Here is a 25,333-nt window from a genome sequence, read left to right as displayed (position 1 = left end):
ATTCATTCATATTGCACATTTCAACTATTATAATGCAATAGCAAATTACAGGCAATGGCATATTTCACTGAACAAGTAGTCATAATCCAACAATATGTAACTTCTAAGAACTGGGATTTTCTTCCTTGCAGTGCAAGCAATAGGAATTTTAAAGCAACCTTCCAAAATACTAGCTACCAATTTCTGTCAGCCTCTTAATAATGGGGATTTTCCCCTACGTCAATATTTGATTCACAAAAGGCTGTGTGGAGTTCCTTATGATTGCATTGCAGCACTGATAATGGAAAGTTGCTATGTCAAGGTTAGGAGGACAAGAGATGGGCAGCAAGGAGTGCAATGAACAGTGTGTGAGAAACTGCAAATCACCATTTTTGGTCTGTGTCCTATCTGTAAATACCTAGAAGTCCCTTTGATATCTGTTAGGCTGGCGAAGAAATCTGGTATTTTATAGATAATAGTTGAGTGATGAGTCATTACTAAAAAAATCTTCTACAAACATGGAATAACATAATTTATTGAATCATGGATAGCAGTAAGAGAATGCTGAGCTCGTGTTTGGTTTTTTTTCTTTTTTAATGCATAGATTATAGTGGTCTTGAAGGAAGGAGGAAGTTGTAAGGAAGTTGTAAGTTTCACCTTTATTCTGATCACTGACGACTGTCCAGGGGAAAAAAAGACTATTTCCATTTCAGAATGCAAAATTGTCTGAAGGATTATCTAACAGTTAGAAAACCAGTACTGCCAAATCAGTTGGGTAAATGAATATTTATGAAGAGGATGAGTAAGAATACATGTGAATATTTGCATTGTCATGAATATGGCAAGCACATTTTTTCAAAATAATGTAATGCATAAACCACAATTATCTCTGCCTCATGAAAGCACAGTGTATATGTACATTCTTTGATAAGTAAGTTAAATGCAGGCAGGGAGGTTGGAATAGATGACCTTCGAGGTCCCTTCCAACCCAAAACATTCTATGATTTTTGTAGTTCTTAGAAATTATAATATCTGTAAAACTTCGAGTGTCTTGTAATTTGTTATGCGTGATCATAAGACCTTAAACCCTCATGAAATTCACAGTGGCATCGATGACATATTCTTTTACAGGCTTACAACTTCATCCAGTACATCTGAAGATTAATGTAAATGAACCTTAAAGAAGTTGTCAGTGTAATTTACTTCATTCCATGGTCTGATTTCAGCAGCGGAGTTGCATGGAAGTATTGAGAACACAGTATTCAATATAACTAAGAGCTGTTAGGAAAATATGTGTACAAAGTCAGAGTTTATAAAAGTGGTTACTCAGTATCTACCAACAGCAGCTTTCTATGACCTATTTAAGCATACCTATTTCTGTGCACCCAGTCTGGAGTGATCTTCATTCCAATATTTCCTTGTGCAAGCACTGACTAAGTTTTGTGTGTAGGAACAAACAAGAGGGATGTGAAGGCTTGCCAGAACAGTTAGATTCCTATAATTAATATGCTAAATCACAAATGTGTATTTTCTGATTTGTAGATAACAAAGAGAATGTTTCCAGGTTATATTTTAAAGATATTTTACCTGTAATAATCTGTATGACATAAAATTACTAGTTGTTGTCAGCACTGAAAGATAATTTTAGTGAAGAATGTGATCAGTTTTGCAGAATGCTGTACATGGCATTTTTTTTGCTGAAGAACAAGCCTACATAGTGATGTGTAGTTTCTTTTTCAACTCTGGCCTGAAAGTTTATAATGGAGGTGAGGTAATTAGAAGTACTCTTTTACTGAAATTTTACATAGGTAATCGTTATTTTCAGTTTTAGAAAAACATTCAAGAAAACATGCAATTAGTATGCCAAAAAATGGAAAGCAAACACTAAAACAATGTCTCAAGCACTGTATTCAACTGTGTGTTTGGCACAGTCATTTTGTCCTCTATTTCACAAATATTTTATTTATGCATTTTTATTTACAAATAGATTAATTTGTATAGGACTATTAAAGTTAGTATAATTAATTGCGTGTGTTTACAGAATGATAGACGTATATGTTAACTAGCATTTAACTTGGTATTTAACCATTGTCCAATTTTATGTTTTGCTTCTTGTCTGAAATGAAACAAATGTAGAGGTATATTCTGTTACCTCTGCAGCGTATTAGTTGGAAACCTTCCCAGATCTCAAAGTTGTAATATGAGTTATGTACAGCCATATAAATAACCAGGTCAGCTTCAAAAGGAAGAACATTTTTTATAACCATATTTTTAGCTCATTCAAGGCTGATGAAAGCTACTTAGTCAACTGCAATACAGGGTAGTATATTCTGATTTTCTTTGTTTAGTCAATATACTGCAAAGGTGAGCGCTAAATTTCTGATGGAATAATTTCCCATAAGAAAAATACATGAAAATGTACTAAATGACTTGGTCATTTCGCAACATAGATGACAGCACTGCCAACTGTACCAGAGTCTTTTCTAAAGAGACTGGAGTTAGGTTATCCACTGTGCTATTCACACAGTGGATTTTTTTGTGGCTTGGGCTTAATGCTTTTCTAAAGAAAATGAAACTTGAAATATACAATTTCACCAGACTTGGAAGTTTTCTCTTCCAAATGATACAGAACATTTTTTCATTAAAGGTTCTGGGCATATCTTTCACTGGGTATATCTTTCACTAAAGCCCTCTTGCCTGGAGAGGCTGTGGAGAGCAGGCTTTGCACGGATTGCTACCATACAACCTGCGTGAGTTGTAACAGAATGAAAATCCCCAGTAGTGTCATCTGTTGGAGGGATTTTGCAGAACTGTCAGTCATGTTTGCTCGACAGAAGGGAAGGGTATTCTGTTTCACACCTCAGTTCATGGTCTCAGAGGTGTAATCGCAGATCACATGAAAAGTTTCTCCAGGGCAGAACCAGCGAACCTGACAAGTGCAGCAGTCTTTTTCTATGGAAGTTGCCCAAGAACTAGCCCTTCTTCCTTAGGTCTGGGAGGCTACGTGTAGTGGAAATATTTTCTCCACTGACACAAAGATAGTCTAGATGTGCATAAACCACATGCTTCACTAATCTAGTCTAATGGCAGAAAGCCTAAACTATCCATATGCTCGCTGTGGTCTGGCATTGCAGAGGCATGCTGACAATTTGGCGATGGTGATTGTTCCTGTGGGCGTCACTGAGACATTCCTGTTTCACTTCATCTCTTCAGTATCATATGATGTTCTGGGAAGCTGTGTACATTCTGTTTCTTCATGCTTCGTGTAGAATGGCATTGCATATCCTGAAGTCCAAGAAGTTAAGAAATATGCACCACAAGCTGTAACAGACCAGGAGGTGAAACAGAAGAGGTTTTCTTCTGTCAGTAGTTTAATACTGGCAGCCAGTTTCTTTGCTTATTATTGTCTTCTTTGTCTCTAAGGCAGCCAAGCCCTGTTACCCATGGAGCATTTCATATTCCTCTCACTCCTCTTCATGTATTGGACTTCGTTACATCTTCTCTTTCGACCAGAACGTTGCTCTAGAATCATGGTGCTGCTAATGTGTCCCTGAGAGTATACTTCTGAGGGCAAATCGTCTTAAAGCCAGAGAAAGTTATCTGTGTTCTGAAGTTATACTTGGAAACAAAGGGAAAAATAATATCCCTTGCATCATAAAAGAAAAAAGTACTGCCCATGGAGTTCATTTAGAATTGCAACTAGCCTGAAAAGAACTCCTATCATTAAGTGTTCAACAAAAAATATCCAGTTGCTGACAATTAGAAAACCATTTACCAATTATTCTAGATTCACAAAGGGCATCTAGTTGGTCATTAGAAGAGATTTGAAGCAGGAGCCTTAGGTTAAGTTAATTTCTGAATGTTCCTGCAGAGTTGTTGCATTCCAGGTAAATTTCATCCATGACATCTTGGTTTTAGCCATACTGTTGATGACCAGTGGCATGAAAATTACTAGTTTAGGAAAATAAATGTAGCTTTGTTATTCGGTGCATCTTAACAAAGCTGTTTTCTTGGCATTCTTGCCCTTAACCCATTTTCTAATCACAACTAGTTCTGAGGAAAACCAACACGAACAATTGCTGAGGACTTCAGGCCATGGGAGAATGGCAACTGCAAAGTCTGTTCACAGTGGTTTTATTTGTCATGTGAGAAGGAGTAAGCAGAAGCCTATGATTACCTAGTCTATCTTGCCTGTTAAGAGTGACTGCAACCCCACAGAGCAACCAGAGCAAGTTGCTGCAGCAAACCTGTCCCTTTGATAAGGAGGTGGCACATCCTCCAGGAGGAGGGGCAGGGTTCTGCGGAGAAACACAGGCCCAGAACAGAATCACTCTAGTCTCAGCCCAGCAAGACAATATTGCAACCTTCAGAACTTCTCCCTTTGGACAAGGTTTAGAATGTGTGAAACAAAGACTGATAAATTTGATAAAGTTTGTATTTACAAATGTCAGGGATTTGAAAGTATAAAAGACTTTTTTCTTGTATTACCTTCATGACTGTGGGACAGCCAGACTTGTTATAATAATTGAGATTTTTTAATAAAAGGTTAATAGAAGTGTTAAAATAAGTGGTCGTTTTAGTAACATTTTGGATTTAGAACATCCATTTAAAACTTTACTGTAGAATTCTAATCTAAAAAAACTTCTACTACAACACATTCTAGTTTCTTAAGCTTCTGTCTATGAAAAAAAAGAACATTCATGAAAAGGAGACAGATATAATTCTTTTTACAATTGTCATAATTCATAGAATCATAAAGTGGTTGGGTTGGGAGGGAACTTAAAAATCATTTAGTTCCAGCCCCCTGCCATGGGCAGGGACACATGCCACTAGACAAGGTTGCTCAAAGCTCCATACAACCTGGCCTTGAACACTTTCAAGGATGGGGCATCCACAGCTTCTCTGAGCAATCTGCTCCAGTGCCTCACCACCTTCACAGTAATGAATTTCTTCCTAATATCTAATCTAAACCTGCTCTCAATCAATTCTCTACCCAGCTTGCACTTGTGCTTGGAATTGCCTGACACGTGCAGGAGCTTGGACTTGGTCTTATTGAACTTCATTAGGTTCACGTGGGCTCACGTCTCAAGCCTGTCAAGGTCCTTTTGAATGCCTTGACTGGGAAGCATGACTTTCTATAGCTTTGTGCATGTCAACTTTATGAATAGTTAGTTGAATCATGGTAGTGTTTTTCTTACTCCATATATATCTTTAGTCTTTTCCCATAACCTTTTTTTAGTAGCAGCAGACAGGCTGTTTTCTTCAACTGGAGTAATCAGATGCAGGAATAAAAAGTTATGAGAAATGAACTTCTAAATGTTCAGCCCTGGTGTGAGTTCCTATTTTTTGATGAGACTTTTAAAAATGTAATCATCTTTACAGGTACTACAGTTGCCTTAATCAGATTTGAGTTCAAAATTTTACAAGAAAATGTCAGAAAATATAGCTGCATATCAGTCGAAACAATCACACAGTCTTCAAAACTAAAGGGGAAAAAATATTCTTTTGCACACTTCCCAGTAGTGTGAGAACAGAGGTCAAATCAACCTGAGCACATGGAGGAAGTTTCCCGGGTCTCCTTTAAGAGTAGTACAATAGGAGATGCTCAGTCAGCTCAGAAGATTCAAACTGCAGGACCAAAGAAAACAAATTAGGTGGCCACATCTGAGCCTAACAACTGTTCCTGCATCAGGCAAACCTTGAGGGCTGATTGCAAGAAACCTGAGAAGGGATCAATCCATTGGCTTTCCCAGGTTGCCAAGCAGCATACTTGGGAGGACAATGCATACTGAAGGAAGAGCTTGCAGTATGCATGATGCCCTCTGTGTCTTTTGCTCTTATCCGTTACCTTCAGCTGCCACCATTTCCAACACTGTGAATCTTCAAAAGATCCTGTCTCTGAATGGTGTCCTGATGCCTTGTGCCACTGGAGCCAGAAAAGGTCCAAAAATAAGATTCTTTCATCTCTTAAGAAGATTCAGGCTTCTTTTATGGTTCTTCCCACTGTCAGGAAAGAGGTGGGATTTGCCTCTCTTTGCCAAAACTTTCAGGGGTTGTACAAATCTTGTATTTCAACCCTTGCCAGTTTAAATTTGAAGTAGGGAGGCAGGGCAGGAGGTAGGGTGGTGGGTGGGAGAATGGGCATGAGTACACAGATAGGGGGATTGTATAAACCTTATTACCAAGGAAACCTGGCAAATAGTGCTTAACAGGTCATTTTTATTGCTGTCCATCATCTCTCCTGTAGACTTCAAAGAGGCATTGCAGTTGTCCGAGACCATGCTCTTAATAGCTATCTAAAGACCATAAAAACTTCTTTTTAAATCACTGTCTTATGAAACTAAGCCAATGTTAACAGACTTTGCAGGCTTGGCAGGTTTTTTCCTAATCGCTTAGGGTAGAAGACATCATAGACCTCTTCATGTTGTTTCCAGAGTTTTATTCTGAACTTTGTGTACACTTGACCTGCAGGTCTCTGTTCATTTTGGAAAAGAGAAGAATGACTTTTTAAGAGTACTCAAGACTCTTCAGTTTTATCATGAGTCTATAAAGTACTTATCCTAATAATAAAAGAAAGAAAAAGAGTAGGATCATCACTTTTTAACATTCCACATATTCACTCATGAAAAGATTAACTGTGTTTATTGAATCTGCTTGTGTGCTCTTCTTTGGTGCATTTTCAGTGAGTTTGTGGAATATATGTGTTTTGTTTTGTCTTCCGTTTCACACTGTTCTACAAAAACCTGTTACAGAAGATGGTGCAATAAAATTATGGGCCTTCCTCTCATCTCACCTTAACCACATTTCTTCTTAAACCTGAAATAAAATGGAAGCAAGAGACAGGATAAAAGAAATATATATTCTGATATCGCTGAAGCATACCTTATTCCATTCAGTCAAGGATGGAAAAAAAGGAATTCAAAGTGCAAATGGCCAAACTCTCTGTGACTGTACAGTTTGAAAATCCCTGGACTCTGCCCACCGCAACACAAGATTCAACCCATGTTACCATTCACTTGTGTTTTGCTGCTGTTTTACCTTCACTAATTCAGATAATAATGAGGAGGTTTATAACCTCTAGAAGAACTAATCTCTACCCTAAATACTCATTGGCTACTAGTCCTTTAAAAAGTTTCAGAATATCAATGCATATTATCATTGGAATAAAGATAATACAATTAGTTTACTAATATGCTTTAAGCAACTGTCATCCTTTAAGCTAAAAGAAGTAATTTATTTACCTTTTCCAATTTTTTTTTTTATTTTTAAATAAGATTCATGCTCAAGTACTTTCAAATGGATATTTGCCAAAACCAGTGTTCTTCATTTATCTACTGGAAATAGTACTACCGAAATCGTACATTTCTGAAAGCAACTATCCATTTTATCTTATACAATTCTTTCCTTGGATCTTCTCTACAGTGTTTAAAATGTACAGTCTGAAAGTACACTGAGTACTGTAGTTGCAGTAGTGTAGTTTTTCTAAGTGCTGTGTCCTGGTTCTTTGCTAGTGCTCATATGCATTGATGTTCCAGCAGGGGTCAGACTGACTGTCAGAGGAGATAACAATCACTGGGTCTGGCTTTACTGTGGGCTTCCCAAGAGAGAGAGTAAACATGAAATTTTAGATCAGGTACTGTTTTATGGGGCTAATGTCATTTTGTTTCTGCAGTACAGATTTAACATTGGTAAACAGTAGTGGCTGAAAATATGAAAGAAAAATAAAATTAGTTAACTTGAACATGGTGTATGATTCTGAGGTACATTTGTGAAAATGTAGGTTAATATGACTGCTCTCCAGAGAAATGCTTTTAATTTATCTAATTATTGCTAAATTGTGAATCTGTCTTCCTGTGTGGGCATGATTTCAAGAATATAAAAATGATTGTTTTAAATTAACATTCCAAATCTAAACAAACAAACAAAAAAATCTATCGTATGAACTGAAAATAGCTGCCAATAAGTGTCTTTTATATGTTGTATTGCGTTTGCAGTCCAAACTAGGTTCTTCATAGGGAAAAGCAAGGAAAAACTCAAGTCCTGCTATGAGAAGTTTACTGGACGTTTTCAGTTAAATTCTTTGTAGACTGAGGAATTCAGAAGAACAAATCTGTAGCTACTGATGCAACCTAACAGCATTATTGCATATCTGATAAGAACTGTATTTTATAAAGTAGTCAAAGGCTGGATGGGAGGAAGCTTCTGGAGTGACGAATGGCCTGGAAATCCACCTTCAAATGTGATTGAGAAACCCAGTCATTTTAGTTTATGACAGAGAAGGGCATGAAATTATTCTGTCTTGTAGCAGCGGAAGGAAACATGGCTCATGGTAAGGGCTTCTGGAAAAGTCTATTCAAAAAACTCCAGAGCTATTAGCTGGAATTGGGTACCAGACACATTCAGATGCAGCTATGTATCAGTGACTCATTACCAGAACAATTTTCTTGGAAATGTGGCAGATTCTGTTACTTCTTAGCTTTAAAATCAGAAATGCTATCTTTCTACAAGGTTTACTTTATGTCAACAAAAGATTGTAGCTCCAGAGTAGCAGTTATGGATGGTTTTTATAACCCTTATGTATGAGGACAAACAGCAAAGCCCACTGTGGCTCCTCCTGAACTTACACAATAATGCTGACATTTAACATATGATGAACCTCATGTTTTGAAAGGAAAGATGAGATTTCAGTTGAGTAGCTAAGATGTAATAAAGTGAAAAGGCTGTGTATTTTTTATTTGGGTTTAAGGGAGCATGGTTTGTTTGTACACATATTAAAGAAGATTGTATGAATAATACATTTACGGTTCACCTTGAAATGAAATTAAATTAGGAGGAGTAAGCAACAAGGTGCATATATCACAGGTCTGTTCATGGTGTTTCTCTTTTAAAGAATCATCTTTCTGAAGTATTTTCAATGCTAAGGAAATATTTAATGCACACCCACATATTATTCTGTAGGCAGTTTTTACACAATATTAGAACTTAATTTAACTAAAACTAACTTAGAATGTATTACTTAAATGATTTTTTTAAATATTTATTACAAGATGCTTTGCAAAAGAACCTAGAAATAAAGCTTTTCTCTTTAAAGCGTGCATTATTCCAGTAGATGTACACTCTATCATTTGCAATTACATGTAAAATAAATTTCAGGAGCTCCTTGAAGTGTATTTCATTTATGGCAGTTCTACGTGATGAAGCAATGAGTTACTAATAGCATTATCTTCTAAAGTGCATTATTAATAGTTTTAAAACTGTACCTACTTAATATTATGGAGAATACTTATTTTCTGTTACTACTTTAAACCAGTAAATATTAAAAGCTGAGATTAAGTTCATTCTGTTCGCTTACATGATATTCATGCTGGTCTCACTCAGGTGCAATTCCACTGAGATCTGTGAAGTTATATCAGTTGGGGCATTGCTGGAAATAGTAACATGCTAAAAAAGAGAATTAAGCTCATACTTCCTTTTCCTCCTCTTAATTTAGTGCTTTCTTTTCCAATCCCTCCCTCACTTAGATTTTTCTGTATCAATGAATACTCTTTAGTACAATGAAGTTCAAGTGAAAAGGAAACATTCTTAACTATATTTTCCTTGATTTTGACTTCTTGACTCCCTCTATGTAAATTCATTATTTATAATAGATAATTTTCTATTCTAATTCTTTATTCTATGTTCTGCTATATAAAGAAATTATAGTAGATAATAATAATAAATATATTCTTTATTATTGTGTTTAATAACAACGTGTGAAGTTCTGTCAAGGATAGTATAAAATAACAGTCTGGTGCTTTGGTATTCCCTCTGAGCCCCCAGGAGTGAAACATGCAGTATATAAATACCTAATGTGCTGATGAAGTCAGTCATCCTTCAGCAGGAAGATATTCATTTACTATTTTGTGTATGTCAGCACAATGATTTGTGGTAAGCTTCTGTACAGAATGCATACAGTGAAGAAGAAATCACCTTCAGATCTGAGTTTCTTACAAACATATACATGAAGTACTTGCAGAAGCATTTTAGGTGGCACCTAACGTAGGGGTACCATCACCATTATGGTCATGGTGTCAAAGCCTTGGAGTGAATCCTCTGTGGCTTCATCAACCTGATAAAAGATCAGTCACAAACTGTGGAAATAAACAAATCGCAGTTAAATCCTGTGACATTACAAAGATGAGCTATGCAATTCAGAATATAAGCATGTTTAATCATTTTTCCTTTTTGACCATCCAACATCAAACAGAATATTATTCATAATAAGTAATTTCATAAAATAATTTTCAATTATTTTTGCCTCTTTCTGATTTAAAAGATATTCTGAAAGCCTTTTCTGGAATACTTAAGGCACATTCACTGCTCTGAAAATTTTATTTCTATGAATGCTTTTTAGCATGTTTGCATCATTTCATTAGTTTGTATTCAGTAATTAAGCTTTGTTTTGATTTTACCTGTATAATAATAGAACTTCTTTTTTGATTCTGAATTGGATAAGCATAATTTCTACAATCAGATTCTTATCAGATACCATTTGTATGCATACCTCACCATACATGAACAAAGTTAAAAATGAACTTTTCAAAAGTATTCTTTAATCCTTAAATTTACTTTTTGCTAGGTATGTGCAGACCATTGGTTCTATTAACTGGAAAATGCACCAAAAAAACCCCAAACCCAAAACAAAACCAAAAAAAACAAACAAAAAAAAACCACCAAAAAAGAGGCATGGTACTCTTTTTAAATTTTTTATATTTTCAATCAGGATAATATCCAAATAAAATGAAGGTTACTGTTATGAGGTTTTTGTAAAACTTTTAAATTATTACTGTTGTAAATTAATAGATTAAATGTAGCTAGTGGTTCAGTGGTTTAGGTGGAATTGAATGAAACCTCAAAGCAGTAAAGAGGACTTGTGTCCTCTGTTCAAGGGCAGAATAGTCTCCCAGAGGAGATGCAGCCCTGTCTTGTCCTGTGCTTGGGGAAAAACATTTTGCCCACAGAATTTCTCTTACTTTTGTTGTCACATTTTACTCTATGAGGTACTTGATAAATAGCTTTTTGAAAGTACCAGTCATTTTTTTCAGACATTCTCATAAATTAGGATTTATTTCCCAGTTTGCCATAGCTCAGAAATATTTCATGGAGTTCTGTGAAAAATAATCCCCTTTAAAAGTGGTTGCTATTTCAATTTCTTCATAAGAAGAAATGAAGCTGCATGAGAAACTGTTTGTAGTAAATGTTGCCCTCTAAAAATAAAATTTTTATGTATCTTATTATTTTTTATGCCAGTAGAGGTGAAATGAAACACATCGATTTGAGCAAGCGGCTTAAGACTTCCGCCAAATCTAACTCTATTCCACACATTGCTATAAAACCATAAATTATTTCTATTTCATCTACTATGACACAACAAGTATTGATCAGTTACTGTAGCCATCAAAGATAAGATGGTTAAAAGTTATTTAACTGCATTAATATTCCACAGTATATATGAGGGTTTGGTTCAGTTTTTTAGTTCTTTGTGCAGTTTTATAAACCTTAAACTCAGAAAGTTCAGTGTTACAGCCCTGATTTAGGGAATTATTTAGTTAAAATTATTCTGTTACTCTCTGTCTTTTAATCAGATGTTTCATATTCCGTGCCAAACTGAGCTCAAAATTGCTGATTTTTACTTTTAGATTGAGTTGGGAGAAACAGCTTGAAATGAGAAAAATTAAGTTTTGATCTAAGCATGACTGTTTTGTACTAACCCAATGAGCTTTTCTGGCTTGCTGGTTGAGCTCTTTTATCTCATACCTTCAGAGAGGGCTTCTCTTTCTTACAGGAGTCAGTTTTCTCCCATGTAGAAGTTCACTGGCCTTGGATATGAGCAGAACGTTCTTGGCACTGTATGCCTCATCTCTTTTCCTATTGCCTCAGTGGAGAAACCTGGCTTGGGCACACAGAACCTGGAACATATCCATGACCAAGCTGGTTGATCATAGTGGTGACATTTGTTGATACAGTCAAAGCTCCATAATACTAGTATGACTATGAAGTGAATTTTCCAGGAAGTTCTTGCTCATAGTTACAATATGAGATGGTTTCTCTGAGGCTTTGCAGGTTCTTCCTGGTGGACTAGTGAGGAGAGTTAGTGGGGGGAACTATTGGGGCTAGTATGATGATTAATAAGCCCTGTATTGTCATTCTGTTAAAAGTGACATCTTCACAACTCTTACCCTTGGTCTTCATAGAGCTTCTGTAATGTTTTCACGGCGTTTCTCCACTAAGACACTTTTTCATTAGTTTCTGAGGCTGACAAGAGATATTCAGGGGTGGTACCATTCAGATAGAGCTACCAATTGAAAGCCAAGATGGGAGACCATCTGCAAGCATAGTGATTCTGGTGCTTGTATGTTTTTGTAGCATTCACTTTTCTTGAACTTAAACTATAATGTACTTGAAAGAACATTTTTCAAGGAAATCGATCTCTATTTTTGCTAAATGAGGTCAAGGTTTGTGAGTAAGACTGAAGCTGTAGAGAGTCTCATAAAACTATGCTTCATTAAATTAAAATGAGTGCTTTGAGTGAAATGAGTGAATTGAGTGATTTTTTATGGAGCAAGAAATATTTAACACAGTCTTTCACTTAATTTCTAAATAGTAAAGAGTAAAAAGCTCTGAGACACTTTTAATCATGAGATTTGCTGATTAAGACCATCAAAATCATATAATCACACAATCACACTGTCACTGCCATCATAGAAATCAAAGTATGGATTCTCAGGTATCATGTGCCTTGAGTGCACTGTAGTGCACAGGACTAAGCAAAGCCATTTCCCTGGCTTGACAATAAATATTGTTCTTTCAATATATGTGTAGAAAAACTCTAGAGATCATGAAAACCTGTAGCTCAGGCAAGAATTTACTGTGATACCTGTCACAAAATTGCCATGCTACAGAATTGCAGAACACTAAAAAACTGGTAGAAAATGAGTTATTGACCCATGCAGATGGGGTTTGTGTAATGTTGGTTCAAGGTCTGACACAGATTAGCATTTTCCATTAGATCACTGTCAGTCACTAGTTCCTATAGTGACTCCTTTGCTTAGTCACCCTGGTGTCCTTGCAAAGAGGATTAGGATCTTTTAGTACAAGGATGTCCATTTTCAATATGTGACCACATTGTGGAGCATGAATTTATTTGACTTTGACAGGAGAAGTCCATTGGAGATGTTGTATGTAGGTTTTATCTGCTGATCACCTCATTCCTACTAGAAAAATAAACCTTTGACATTCATAACTGACTGGGTTGCAGAAATCTAGATACATACCTGATATCTCCATATGGGTATTAGTAATTTAATTTTATATGTTTTATGCCACTTTGATAGGCTCTCTATTTTTACCAGATGTCAGTGCTGTAGGAATGTGTGACCTGTCCCTTGTACTTGCTTCCTTTTATTATCTGAGATATATAAGACACCCATATCCCACTGATTATCTGCAATTGATAGAAGGTAGTGACTGTAATACTTTCATTTTAAGAAATCTTCTATGAAGAAATTAAGCAAAATATCTCTAGAGTTGCAAACTTAGGTGCAACAGTAGGGTACTTAAAAGAGAGCAACCCAGGTAAGTATGTGTTAACCTCATTCCAAATTTTGGGTTTCCTTCCTTTTGATTCCCTTTTGCTGTTTCTCCAGATGAAACGGCATTCTAAAAATTCTGTAAGTTCTGCTTAAAAAATATTAAGATCATAAAGTTCATCATCCTAGAGACTGAAAAGGATAAAATGCAACATCTAAATTTGTGTATGAGGTGTATGCTTCAACACTACCTATATGACATTTATGAAATGATTCAATTTAGTATTTTATTTTACATGCACATTATACAGATGTAATAACCTGGTTGTTCTCTTTCTGGGAAAAGAAAATGTCCTTTGGCAGTTCTGAATTTGGAGTGAAATTCACAACAGGCTTTCCAACCAATGCGCTATACCTTATTGAGTCAGAGAGACTTGGTGTCCTAGACCACAGGAAAGGCATAAGAAGTCTAATTGCACAGTATATTATTACTCACTGAAGAAGATCAGAATTTGTTTTTAAAGTTGACTGTTAATTGTGCGCACAAATAAGGAGAGTGGAAGAGCAGATAATCACAGTTTAGTGTTTCTTTTTGTAGCCCCAAGATCTTTGCATGCAATCTTGCATATTGCCAGTCACATTCCTAAGAGGATTGAAAAAATCAGACTATTTGTGTCAAAATTTTGCTGACATATTACTGCTACAATTCTTGTAATGTATTTAGATATGACTCAGAGATTAATTATGTGTTAGGTTACTTTAGTGACTACAGTTTTCGTGACAATCTTAGTGGAGAATCAACTAGCTATTAGCCACAGAAATGAAGAGAAGAAAGCCAAACCCAAAACTTTAAGGCACATAATATCCTGGTACTAACTGCCACAGTTGCTCACCAGAAGCACATGAATGAAAAAAGTTGTCAAATGTAAATGTGAAACTTGTCACCACAAGTATATGCAAACTAAAGATTGTTGGATGCAGACAGAAAAAAAAATACACACCAATTTTTATTACGTCATTGGTGGGATGTCTCTCTTGTTTTCTTCTGTATGCGTACCATTCACAAGGGCCTCCTCACAGATCAGCTAGAGTTTAATTACATTTTTTCTCCAGTAACTCCCACTTATTGATCTGCCCATGTACTTGAAATAAGTTGATGTTACTGGCCAAAACATTTCCCTTATGACTCCCAGTCCACTGCTCAAGATTAGATTATGTTGTAAATATCACTTGCCTGGTGTGATTGCTGACATGGAAGCAAAAATTAGACATTCTCTTGAGAGTTTTACCCAAGGCACTGAAATATCCATATTACATGCCAAAATGTATTAGGAAGATAATTTGAGACCTCATTTTCTTCTGAACACCTTTAATAAAATATGTGGATAGGTGCATTTTAGAATATGTATCCTTTTATTGATGTCTAGATTTTCATTAATGTGATGTAATGTAACAGAAAGGCCACACATAATGACTGCAAAATATCAAGACCTTTGGGATAAAGCAATGTGCTACATGAGGAAAATGTGGAAGTGTGATTCTCAGCATAAACATATATTCCACTTGTTTGTAAAAGTTTGAGTATTAGGGAGAGGAATTTCTCTGGGAACATTCCGTGGTGGGAGTAAATAAATAAGCAAATTCTGAGAATCTTTGAGTTCATCGTGGAAATTAGAACCTCTTTTTGTTTGCCACAGAGCATAAAATGAGATCACAACTACACACAGTACTGCTAAAAAACATCATTTACGTCCTCTCAGTTCAAACAGTAACACAGCATTTCTTTGAAAAGACTGCTACAATCTGAAATATAAGTACCAATATAGTGTGTTTCAATTTGTGCGCATGGTTAAATGCCCTCCTGACTCCTTCCACTTGTGTCCCAGCTGTTTGGTTTCTGGACCTGGCAGACACTTGAAGATTCAGGAGTGTCCTCTGACTCAGTGAATGGTATCTTAGAAGAACTACATTCATCAAAAAAATAAAAAAAAATCAACATTTCTCGCTGCTTAGTTTCTGAACAGACAAGGCTATTAGACTCAAGGTCCTGTGGACCTGATGGTGCTTAGTTAGCATGTCTCTGGTAGTAATTAACTCTGTTTGTAATTTCTCTCTTTGAGAAAAGAAGAATTCCCTTTGGTTGAGCAGGACTAGGTTAGAGACCGTGGAGTCAAACCTGACATTCACAAGTCCATAGGCCCTGATGGGATGCATCCACAAGTGTTGAGGGAACTGGCAGACATCATTGCTAAACTACTCTCAATTGTCTTAGAAAGGTCGTGGCAGTCAGGAAAAGTACTTGAGGACTGGAAGAAAGCAAATGTCACCCCAGCCTTAAAAAAGGGAAAGAAGGAGGACCCAGGCAACTACAGACCAGTCAGCCTGTGGTGTGTTAGCCCTGGTTGGATGCCAGGTGCCAACCAAAGCCTCTCTTCTATCACTCCCCTCTGCGACTGGACCAGAGAGAGAAAAACTAAAGGCTCATAATCACAGGGACAGATCACAAACTGATTACCATAATGGGCAAAACAGACTCAGCTTGGGGAAATAATTGAATTTATTACCAGTCAAAATCAGAGCAGGATGATGGGAAGTAAAACAAATCTTAAAAACACCCTCCCTCCACCCTCCCCTCCTTCCTGGGCTCTACCTCCTCACCATCAGTGGCACAGGGAGTTGAGAAGGGGATTACACTCTATTCATCACATTTCATCACACTTTCTGCTGTTGTTCAGGGAGCGGAATCCTTCCTCTGCTCCAATGTGAGGTCTCTCCCACGTGAGACAGTTCTCTGTGAACTTCTCCAGCATGAGTCCTTCCCATGGGCAACAGTTCTTCACAAAATGCTCCAATGTGGGTCACTCTTCCACAGGGTGCAGTCGTTCAAGAAGAGCCCGCTGAAATAGGGGTCCACCCCAGGGTCACAAATCGTACAAGGAAACCTGCTTTAGCATGGGCTCCTCTCTTCACAGGTCCACAGGTCCCTGCCAGGAGCCTGTTCCAGTCGGCCTTTCCATGGGGTCACAGTGCCTTTCTTCGGGCATCAACCTGCTCAGGTGTGGGTCTCCTCCACCGGCTGAAGGTGGATCTCTGCACTCCCATTAACCTCCATGGACTGCAGGAGGACAGCTTGCTTCACCATGGTCTTCACCATGGGCTGCAGGGGAATCTCAACTCTGGTACCTGAAGCACCTCCTCTCCTATTTTCTCCACTGGCCTTGGTGTCTGCAGAATTGTTCCTCTCACATATTCTCAACTCCTCTCTTCTCTGGTCACAATTACATCTGCACAATAAGTTGGTTTTTTTCCCCCCTCCTGAATGTTATCACAGAGGTGTTACTACCATCACCAGTAGGTTCAGCCTTGGCCAGCGGTGGGTCTGTCCTGGATCCAGCTGGTATTGGCTTTGTCGGACATGGGGTGAGCTTCTAGCAGCTTCTTACAGAAGCCATCCCTGTAGTCCCCCCTGCTACCAAAACCTGGTCATGCAAACCCAATACACCACCACTCCTCAATCCTTGGAAAGGTGGTGGAACAGCTCATCCTGAAGGCCATCTCTAAGCATGGGGAAGACAAAGAAGTGATTAGGAGTAGTCAGCATGAATTCATCAAAGGGAAATTGTGCTTAGCCAATATGATTGCCTTCTATGATGGAACAAGTGACTGGATAGATGAAGGGAGAGCAGTAGATGTTGTCTACCTGGACTTCAGCATGGCTTATGACACTGTCTCCCATGATATCCTCATAGACAGGCTAAGGAAGTGCAGGCTGGACCAGTGGATTGAGAACTGTCTGAATGGCAGATCTCAGAGGGTCATGATCAGTGATATAGGGCCTAGTTTGAGGCCTATCACTAGCAGTATCCCCCAAGGGTCAAAACTGGGTCCAGTATTGTCTAACTTATTCATCAAGTACTTGCATTAAGCAGTAGATGCCTCCTCAGCAAGTTCACTGATGAAACAAAGTTGTGAGGAGTGGCCAATAGCCCAGAGTGATGTGCAGCCCTTCAGAGGAACCTTGGCATGTTGGAGAGATGGGCAGAGAAAAACATTCTTAAATTCCACAAAGGCAAGTGCAGGGTCCTGCACCTGTGGAATAATGATGCCAGACACCAGTACAGGTTGGGGACTGGCCTGCTGGGAAGTAGCTCTGTGGAGAAAGGCCTGGGAGTCCCAACAGACAACAAGCTGTCCATGAGCCAACAGTGTGCCCCTGTTGCCAAGAAGGCCAGTGATCTGCTGAGGTGCATTAGGAAGACCATTGTCAGTAGGGCAAAGGAGGTGATCCTTTCCCTCTGCTCAGCCCTGGTGAGGCCCCATCTGGAGTACTGTGTCCAGTTCTGGGTGTCTTGGTACCAGAGAGACATGGAGCTTCTGGAGCAGGTCCAGCAGGGGGCTACAAGGATGATTAAGAGAATGGAGTATCTCACTTATGAGGAAAGCCTGAGAGAGTTGGGCCTGTTCAGCTTCACAAAGAGACAACAGAGAAGGGACCTCATCAATGGATACAAGTATCTGAAGGGAGGATGCCAAGAGGATGGAGCCAGGCTCTGCTCGGTGGTGCCAAGCAATAGGACAAGAGGCAACTGGCAGAAACTGATGTACAGGAAGTTCCACCTGAATATAAGGAAGAACATTATTGTGTAATGACTAAGGACTGGACTAGATTGCCCAGAGATCATGTGGTGTCTCCCTCACTGGAGATATTCAAAAGCTGTCTGAACACATCCTGAGTAATATGATCTAGGGCACTCTGCCTGTGTCTCATAGGTATCTTATTTGAATATTTTTATAGTTAAGCTATACACCTTGATATAGTAGAATATATCATTATAGAACTGTTTGGGTTGCAAGGGACCTTAGAAATCATCTAGTTACACCCTCCCTGCACCTTGCACTAGAGCACACTGCTCAAAGCCCTATCCAACCTGGCCTTGAACACTTCCAGGCTGGATGGATCATTCAAGTTTCTCTGGGCAACCTGTTCCAATGTCTTACCACAGGCACAGTGAAGAGTTTCTTCCTAGTATCTAATCTAAACTTGCTCCTCTTCAGTTTGAAACCATTCCCCTACTGTGCTATCATTACATGCCCTTATATAAAGTCCCTCTCCAACACTCTTGTAGGCTCCCTTTAGATACTGGAAGGAGCTCTAAGGTCTCTCCAGAGCCTTCTTGTCTCCAGGCTGAACAACACCAACTTTCTCAGGCTTTGCTCATAGGAGAGGAGCTCCAGCCCTCTGAGGATCTTTGTGGCCTCCTCTGGTCTCACTCGAAGAGGTCCACATCCTTCTAATATCAGTTATCTTAGCAGTTATTGAACTTAAACTTTACATTACACATTATATTGTGCATATGACAGTTTGCTTTGCTCTAGGTCTTGAACTGCTATAACATAATCAAATTATTGAAAAAAAAATTATGAGTGTTGTCTCTTCATAATTACCTTATAAAATGCATGTCAATTAGGAAGTTTTGTAAGTTGCTAATGGCCATAAACCCTTTTTATTATATTAGTAATTTTGATTTATTAATTATCTATTTTGTACTACCTGCTACATTCATCTATATTATCTACATACTCTGTACATACCTATGTACACATTATTTAAGTGGAAAGACTTGTTACCTGATTGTTTTTCACAGCTTCCTTAAAAAATGTGAGAAACATAATTCTGCAGTCTCGTGAGATAGAGTTGGAGGGGCTCTGTGGCATATCAGTAAATCTTTTATAGAACAGAAGTTTGCACATTTATCTAACAGAAAGAACATATTTCTTGAACATGTGCTTTATGTATAAACTTGAAACAATACAGACAATATAGTTAAATGAAATTTGTAAAAGAATAGGTAGTTTCTGCATTCAGGTTTTGTTATTTTGCATTCATTTTCACTTTAATTACATAGGATTTAAATAGGTATTTTTCTAGCCACTAGGCTATTTCAGCAAATTGTTGTGCATTAGGGACACTTCATTAACAACAAGGATGAATATATTCATACCCTTCCTACCCAGGGCATCCTTAAGAAAACAAAAGCAAATGTAACATGAATGTTGAAAGTAATAAGCATTCTTCAGCCTTATAATGCTGTATCTATTTAACATCTCATTTATCCTATGCCATCAAGTAGTTTTGGTCTGCTGTCTGTAGAATTACTATTTCCACTGTTTATTACTATGTTCATCGATTGTCTTAATTTATTTAATGAGTAATTAAATTTTCTTATTTTGGCCAAAAAATAACAATACAATAAAAGTCTTAATCAACTTCCTCTCAGCTATTCATGGCATGATCAGATAGCCCTGTCTCCAGCTGTTAATGTCACTAAACATTGATGTATAGGTTCAGCCAACACAATTATGGAAAATTATGCATATTCTTTGAAAAATACTAATGAAATCAGAGACTGTAGGATGGGACTTTTGTTCAGAGAAACTGTCCACTAAATATTTAAGAAAAGCAACACTCCTTTCTTCAATAATCAGAATATTATACTTATTCTTTCCCTCCTGGAAGGTGCACTATGGTGTCGCAGGGTATCTATCGTAGCTGTTAGGTTTGGCCGATAGAAAAGCACACACACATATACACACATGCTGCGCAAGGAGTTGAGACAAGTGCTGTCTGTTGCCTCAGCGCAGCAGCATCCTTTATGAGGACAGCTAGCCCACATTTTTTCACACACTTTTTGCAAATAATATAATTTCTACAAAACACCACCACCATGCACCTGCACCATGAACATAGCCAACATTTTTGTCCTTGTACATTTTATCCTCCCTAAACCTACTTATCACCTTTCCAGTTAACTCCCCACTTCTCAAGGCTGCACTGTTCACGGGAATGGTTAATTAGCTTCTCTGCTCTCACGGGAACGATCTTATGCCATCCAATATATTGTGCTTGTCTAGGGGTTCAACTTCTAGGGGCTTAACGGGCCTGCCACTTCTCCCCACACTATGGTACATGATTGTTTAGGGGTTTTTTCCTAATTCATAGCAGTAATACTGTTAAGGTAAAATGAAGCTATATTCAACTACATACTCATGTTTTTAATCACAATTGACATGATAAAATAGATGTTTTCAGTGTTGTAACAGCAGGAAAAAAAAAAGAAAACCTCTTTTAATGCATCCAGCAATCTAGGATTTGGGAATAAAGAGGTTTTACTCTGAATTGCAATTTCTCCCATGTTTTGGAACCTTTACTGTCACTCCTTTTGGTTACACAGATTTGTTGCTCCCTTTTGGTTTTGGTTTGGTTTTTCTATCGCTCTGTGGTCTTTCTTTTTTTGTTTCTTCTTTTCTTCCTCCCCTTTTAAATCTGCTTTTTCTTAGCCCTATGATCTTTTGCTTTCACAAGCATATTTTCTCTGTTATTCTCTGTATCTGTTCATCTGATTCCTTTTGGGCAGATCATCCTCTCTATCTTCTGCTTTTTTCTCTGGTACTTCCTCATAGAAGATTCATTGACAGCTCAGACTCAAAATAGGTGTAGAACTATATGTATCTTTTCTCCTAAACGTTTTGATCCTACTTGCCATCCAAGCTCATATAGCAGTGCTTAGCCAAGCTTCCTCCACAATTTTTTGAAAGCCTGTCGCTGTCTCTCTATATAGACAAATGTCACTTTTTCGCTTTTTACCACTTCTTGCACATCCTCCTTAGCATCCATATTGCCAGTCCATCCAAAACACAGCTGGTAACATGGCTGTTCCCATTGGTCAAACCATAGTTATATCTTTTAAACTCATCTTTAGCTTCAAGATGTTCCACAATATTCTGTCCCAGCAGATCAAGTGTTTCCTCATCCCAGCCATTTTGCTCTATAAGACTACATATTCTAAATAATTCCATGACATCTCCTATGCCTGCCATGACTTCACTATGCTATAAATTATCAGTTCTTTTGGTTCTTTGTTTACATATACTCTTTCCACAGTGCACAAAAATGAAAATTTCATAGTCACTCAGATAATGAAAAAATGAAAATAAATCACTGTGTTTGGGCATGTCCCAGTTTATTGAACTATTTAAGGAAAGGTTCTAATTTTTTTTTATCTTATATAACACACTAATCTATTGCTTTAAGAGAACTTATCAATCATCTTAAGGACAGTTGAATGATAGTAAATGGATTTAAATAAAACTTAACTGGTTGAAGCTTTGTTTTCATAAGCCTTGATGTGTGAAAGATATTCATAGATACCATGGACTGGAGTATTTTGATTTGGTCTCTGTATCCTTCAGAAGTATTCTTCATGATGACGTATTTTTGTTCAAGTCATATTTTCAATTACCTGAGTAATGAATCTACTACTACATCCTTTTGGATGTTTCTTGATTACAATCTAATAGATCACATTTTTAAAGCAGTTGGTAGGGATATAAAATGCTCTTTGGAAGTGCTAAGTATTGTCACTACAGTAAAATTGACAAGTCCAGTTCTCTGAAAATATTATTTTTGTGCTTTCAAAGGTGCCTTTAGCCCTTCTCCTCTTAAGGTAAACCAGTTAGCCTCTCCATTTGGAATATTTCAAGAGCCTTTTGTGGTATTTTGAAAACTCTTTTTTTGGAATTAAAGGTCTCTTGAGAAGGAACGTTTTCTGCATTGCAGGGATCTGGTGAGGGGAAATGAAATGCAGGACATCCAGATTAGCTTTGAAGCATTTTGAAAAAAAATCCTCTTTGGTTCACCACAGATTCAGAAGAAAATATAAAATATGTTCTGATGAAATGCAGAGCATGCTTTTCCAGACTGACATTAACTAAATGCTATTTTAGAAAACTTCATTGTTGCCAGTTTATCAGTAGGTACAATGTCTACAACCTGTTAAAACGTGAACTTTAGCAGAGAGAACACTGGAGGAACATAGTGGAAACCTGTTTGCTATGGATGTTTATTGGTTCTACAAGAGAGATCTCAAGAGTTACATTTCCAAAAGCATTATGTGATTAGGGGTGCCGGAAAAGAATAAAGTAGCTGAGTGACTGCCACTGCCCTCTTCAGAGGACATCCTCTAAGAAGTCCTCTGCCCTTCAGGAGCTGAGACAGCACCTCGAGACTGTTTTGTCACATCTGAAACCCATAATTTATACATTAGTAGCTCAGAGGTTGCAGTAGCAGTTGCATACAGACTTTTGCTAGTGTTGAGGACTGAAATAAGAGCATCTGGCCTCAGAGTGGTTATTATATGACTTGGGATGAAGATTTCCATTTTCAACTTGTTGTAATCAATATTCTATAGCATTTTGAGTCACTTCAGGGACAAATAACTGCAATGAAGAATTAAGTGTTGAAATCTCTTACATTGTCATTGCCATGTGGAAGTTGTGGCTATACCAGTTCCTCTATATAGTAGAAGTAGGTAGGGATATTTGAACACTGCTTAGTACACTGAAAATCTATGGAGAATTAAACTAAGTCATGCATTAGCAGAATAAGATGATTCTTTTTTTTGTGAATAGGAGTCAGCAAATATTAAATACAACCCTCCAAATATATAGGTTATTAAATAGTTAGTTTGGCTTCATTTTGACAGTTAGTGTAATGCATTGTTATTTTATTCTTAATTTAAAAATAACTTACAGAAATAACCTATTAATATTGTCTTGCGATGCTTACAGTCTGGGCAAACAATATGCACATTGAGTAAAACTGCACTCAAGTCATGAAAAATATGCATTTAAGTCAGAGAAATATTTCCCAGTAATTTCACCATGCTTTGTGTGTGGCCTAAGAAGTCCAGAAAGTGTTCCATTAAGGACATGATCTTTTTTAATGCATCCATTTGGCCCTGAAAACATGCAGATGAGCAGTTAAGACATCCTGGAAGGCCCCTGTCCTTGAATGTTTTCAGGACTGAGGTTTTAGAGTACAGGTGATGATACTTATCTTACTTTTCGTATCAGGAAAATTTTCTTTCATCTGCTTTCCAGCTAATGGAACAAGATAATTTTTCTTGTATACTATTTTGGTATCCCTATCACTACGTTGGACATGGGAAATATTAAGCGATAAAAAGAATCAGAAAATGTTTAATCCAATTATTTTTGCAATAAGAAACAAAGAATGCTAAACATACACATGTTGTTTATTGTCTTAGCTTGAATATCTGTTGTATTTCATTCTTTTAGGCCTTTCTCTGAGATCTGCCTGTTGCACAGCCATACGTATTAGATGACTTTGGGACTTGCTTTCCATCAACGATGAAGGGATTGTCTAGCAGCCGTAGTCATCATCATGGGGTCGCCTGTGACTCTCCATGTGACAGTCTGCCACACCACCAGGACAGGAAGCCATATTTGTTAAACCCAGTGGACCCCCATCCTGCAGACCACCCTTACTACACTCAAAGGAACTCTTTTCAGGCAGAGTGCATGGTGCCCTACAATGATCAGATTGCCAGCAGCACATTTCCCAGGAGGCATTATAGTTCCCACCATGAACTCAAGGACGAGTGTGCTCTGGTTCCCCATGGAACTGCCAACAAGACCAATCGCATTCCTGCCAACCTTTTGGACCAGTTTGAGCGGCAGCTGCCTCTGAATCGGGATGGCTACCACACTCTGCAGTACAAACGAACTGCCATGGAGCACCGCAGTGACAGCCCAGGGAGGATCCGGCACCTGGTTCATTCTGTCCAAAAGCTCTTTACCAAGTCCCATTCGCTGGAGGGACCATCCAAGGGGAATGTCAATGGGGGGAAAGCAAGCCCAGAAGAGTCACAGACAATGAGGTATGGGAAGCGCAGCAAGAGTAAAGAAAGGCGATCAGAAGGTAAGCCCAGATCCAATGCATCAGGATGGTGGAGTTCAGATGACAACTTGGACAATGATGTTTGCATTTATCATGGTCCCAGTGGGGTCATGACCATGGGAAGATGCCCTGATCGTTCTTCTTCCCAATACTTTATGGAAGCCTATAACACTATTAGTGAACATACTGTGAAGTCCTCCAGAAGCAATAACGATGTCAAATGCTCTACCTGTGCAAACCTGCCTGTGAATTTGGACTCCCAGTTAATGAAGAAAAGCTCTTGGTCCTCTACATTAACCGTGAGCAGAGCCCGTGAAGTTTACCAGAAAGCATCAGTTAACATGGACCAGACAGTGGTGAAGGCAGAGACGTGTCAACAGGAACGGTCATGTCAGTACCTCCAGGTACAGTGTGGAGAACTGATTGCTGTTAACTGTGCTCTGCCTTGTTTCAGGTGTTTGTGGGGGATAGAGGTTTGCTCTGATGTCTCAACTTTACCCAGAAGTAACTGATCAACAAACAAGTGGTACTGTTGCTGAAATTAAAAATAAATCAACTTTTTCTTTTTTTCTTTTTTTTTTTTTTTGCCAGCATTCAGTATTTCAAACAGTTCATGTTAGAACAGGATTATTTTTTTTCATGTGAGAAAAATAAGACCTTTCTGTGTACTTTTTGAATTTATAAGGCTGTCACAGTAGGGGTATAGGGAATTTGATGTTGTAGTGCTTGCATTTAGCATTACAATGTCAATTAACTGAATGTTACCAGGATACAAATTCTTTGATTTCTGTAATTTCGAGATTTGCCTTCATTTACTGCTCATTTTTTTATGAAAGCTTTTGAGACCCTTTTGAGAAACTTCAGGGTACCTGAGTACTTTCTCCAGCAGGAAAACAGCATACTTTTCTTTTAGACATAGAATATAAATTCTCTTAAAACAGTTATTGTAACGTGTCCAGATTTGTTTATTGGGCTATTCCTCTTTTTCATGGCTTTGAGTCAAAAATAAAAAATCAAAAGGTTGAAA

General features: G+C 37.8%; 1 protein-coding gene across 7 annotated transcripts in view; it reads left to right on the top strand.

The window, feature by feature from the left end:
* The window catches only part of DLGAP1 (DLG associated protein 1), a 416,743-nt gene that overhangs the window by 252,024 nt on the left and 139,386 nt on the right, over positions 1-25,333 (top strand). For 5 of the 7 annotated variants that reach the window (XM_039383293.1, XM_039383295.1, XM_039383297.1 and 2 more), the window contains one exon: positions 23,685-24,710. In XM_039383293.1, coding sequence (XP_039239227.1) covers positions 23,757-24,710 — 954 coding nt within the window. In that variant the 5' untranslated portion in view covers positions 23,685-23,756. Of the gene's footprint in view, positions 1-16,519; positions 16,604-16,702; positions 16,727-23,684; positions 24,711-25,333 lie in introns of those variants that run through there. The other 2 variants (XM_027711300.2, XM_027711299.2) reach the window with 2 other exon arrangements.

Source organism: Pipra filicauda, unplaced genomic scaffold (genome assembly GCF_003945595.2).
Source record: "Pipra filicauda isolate LSUMZ 115617 unplaced genomic scaffold, ASM394559v2 scaffold301_size890592_pilon, whole genome shotgun sequence".
NCBI classification, from domain to species: domain Eukaryota; kingdom Metazoa; phylum Chordata; class Aves; order Passeriformes; family Pipridae; genus Pipra; species Pipra filicauda.
The sequence above is the reverse complement of the archived record's forward strand: the minus strand, read 5'-3'. Positions and strand labels throughout refer to the sequence as shown.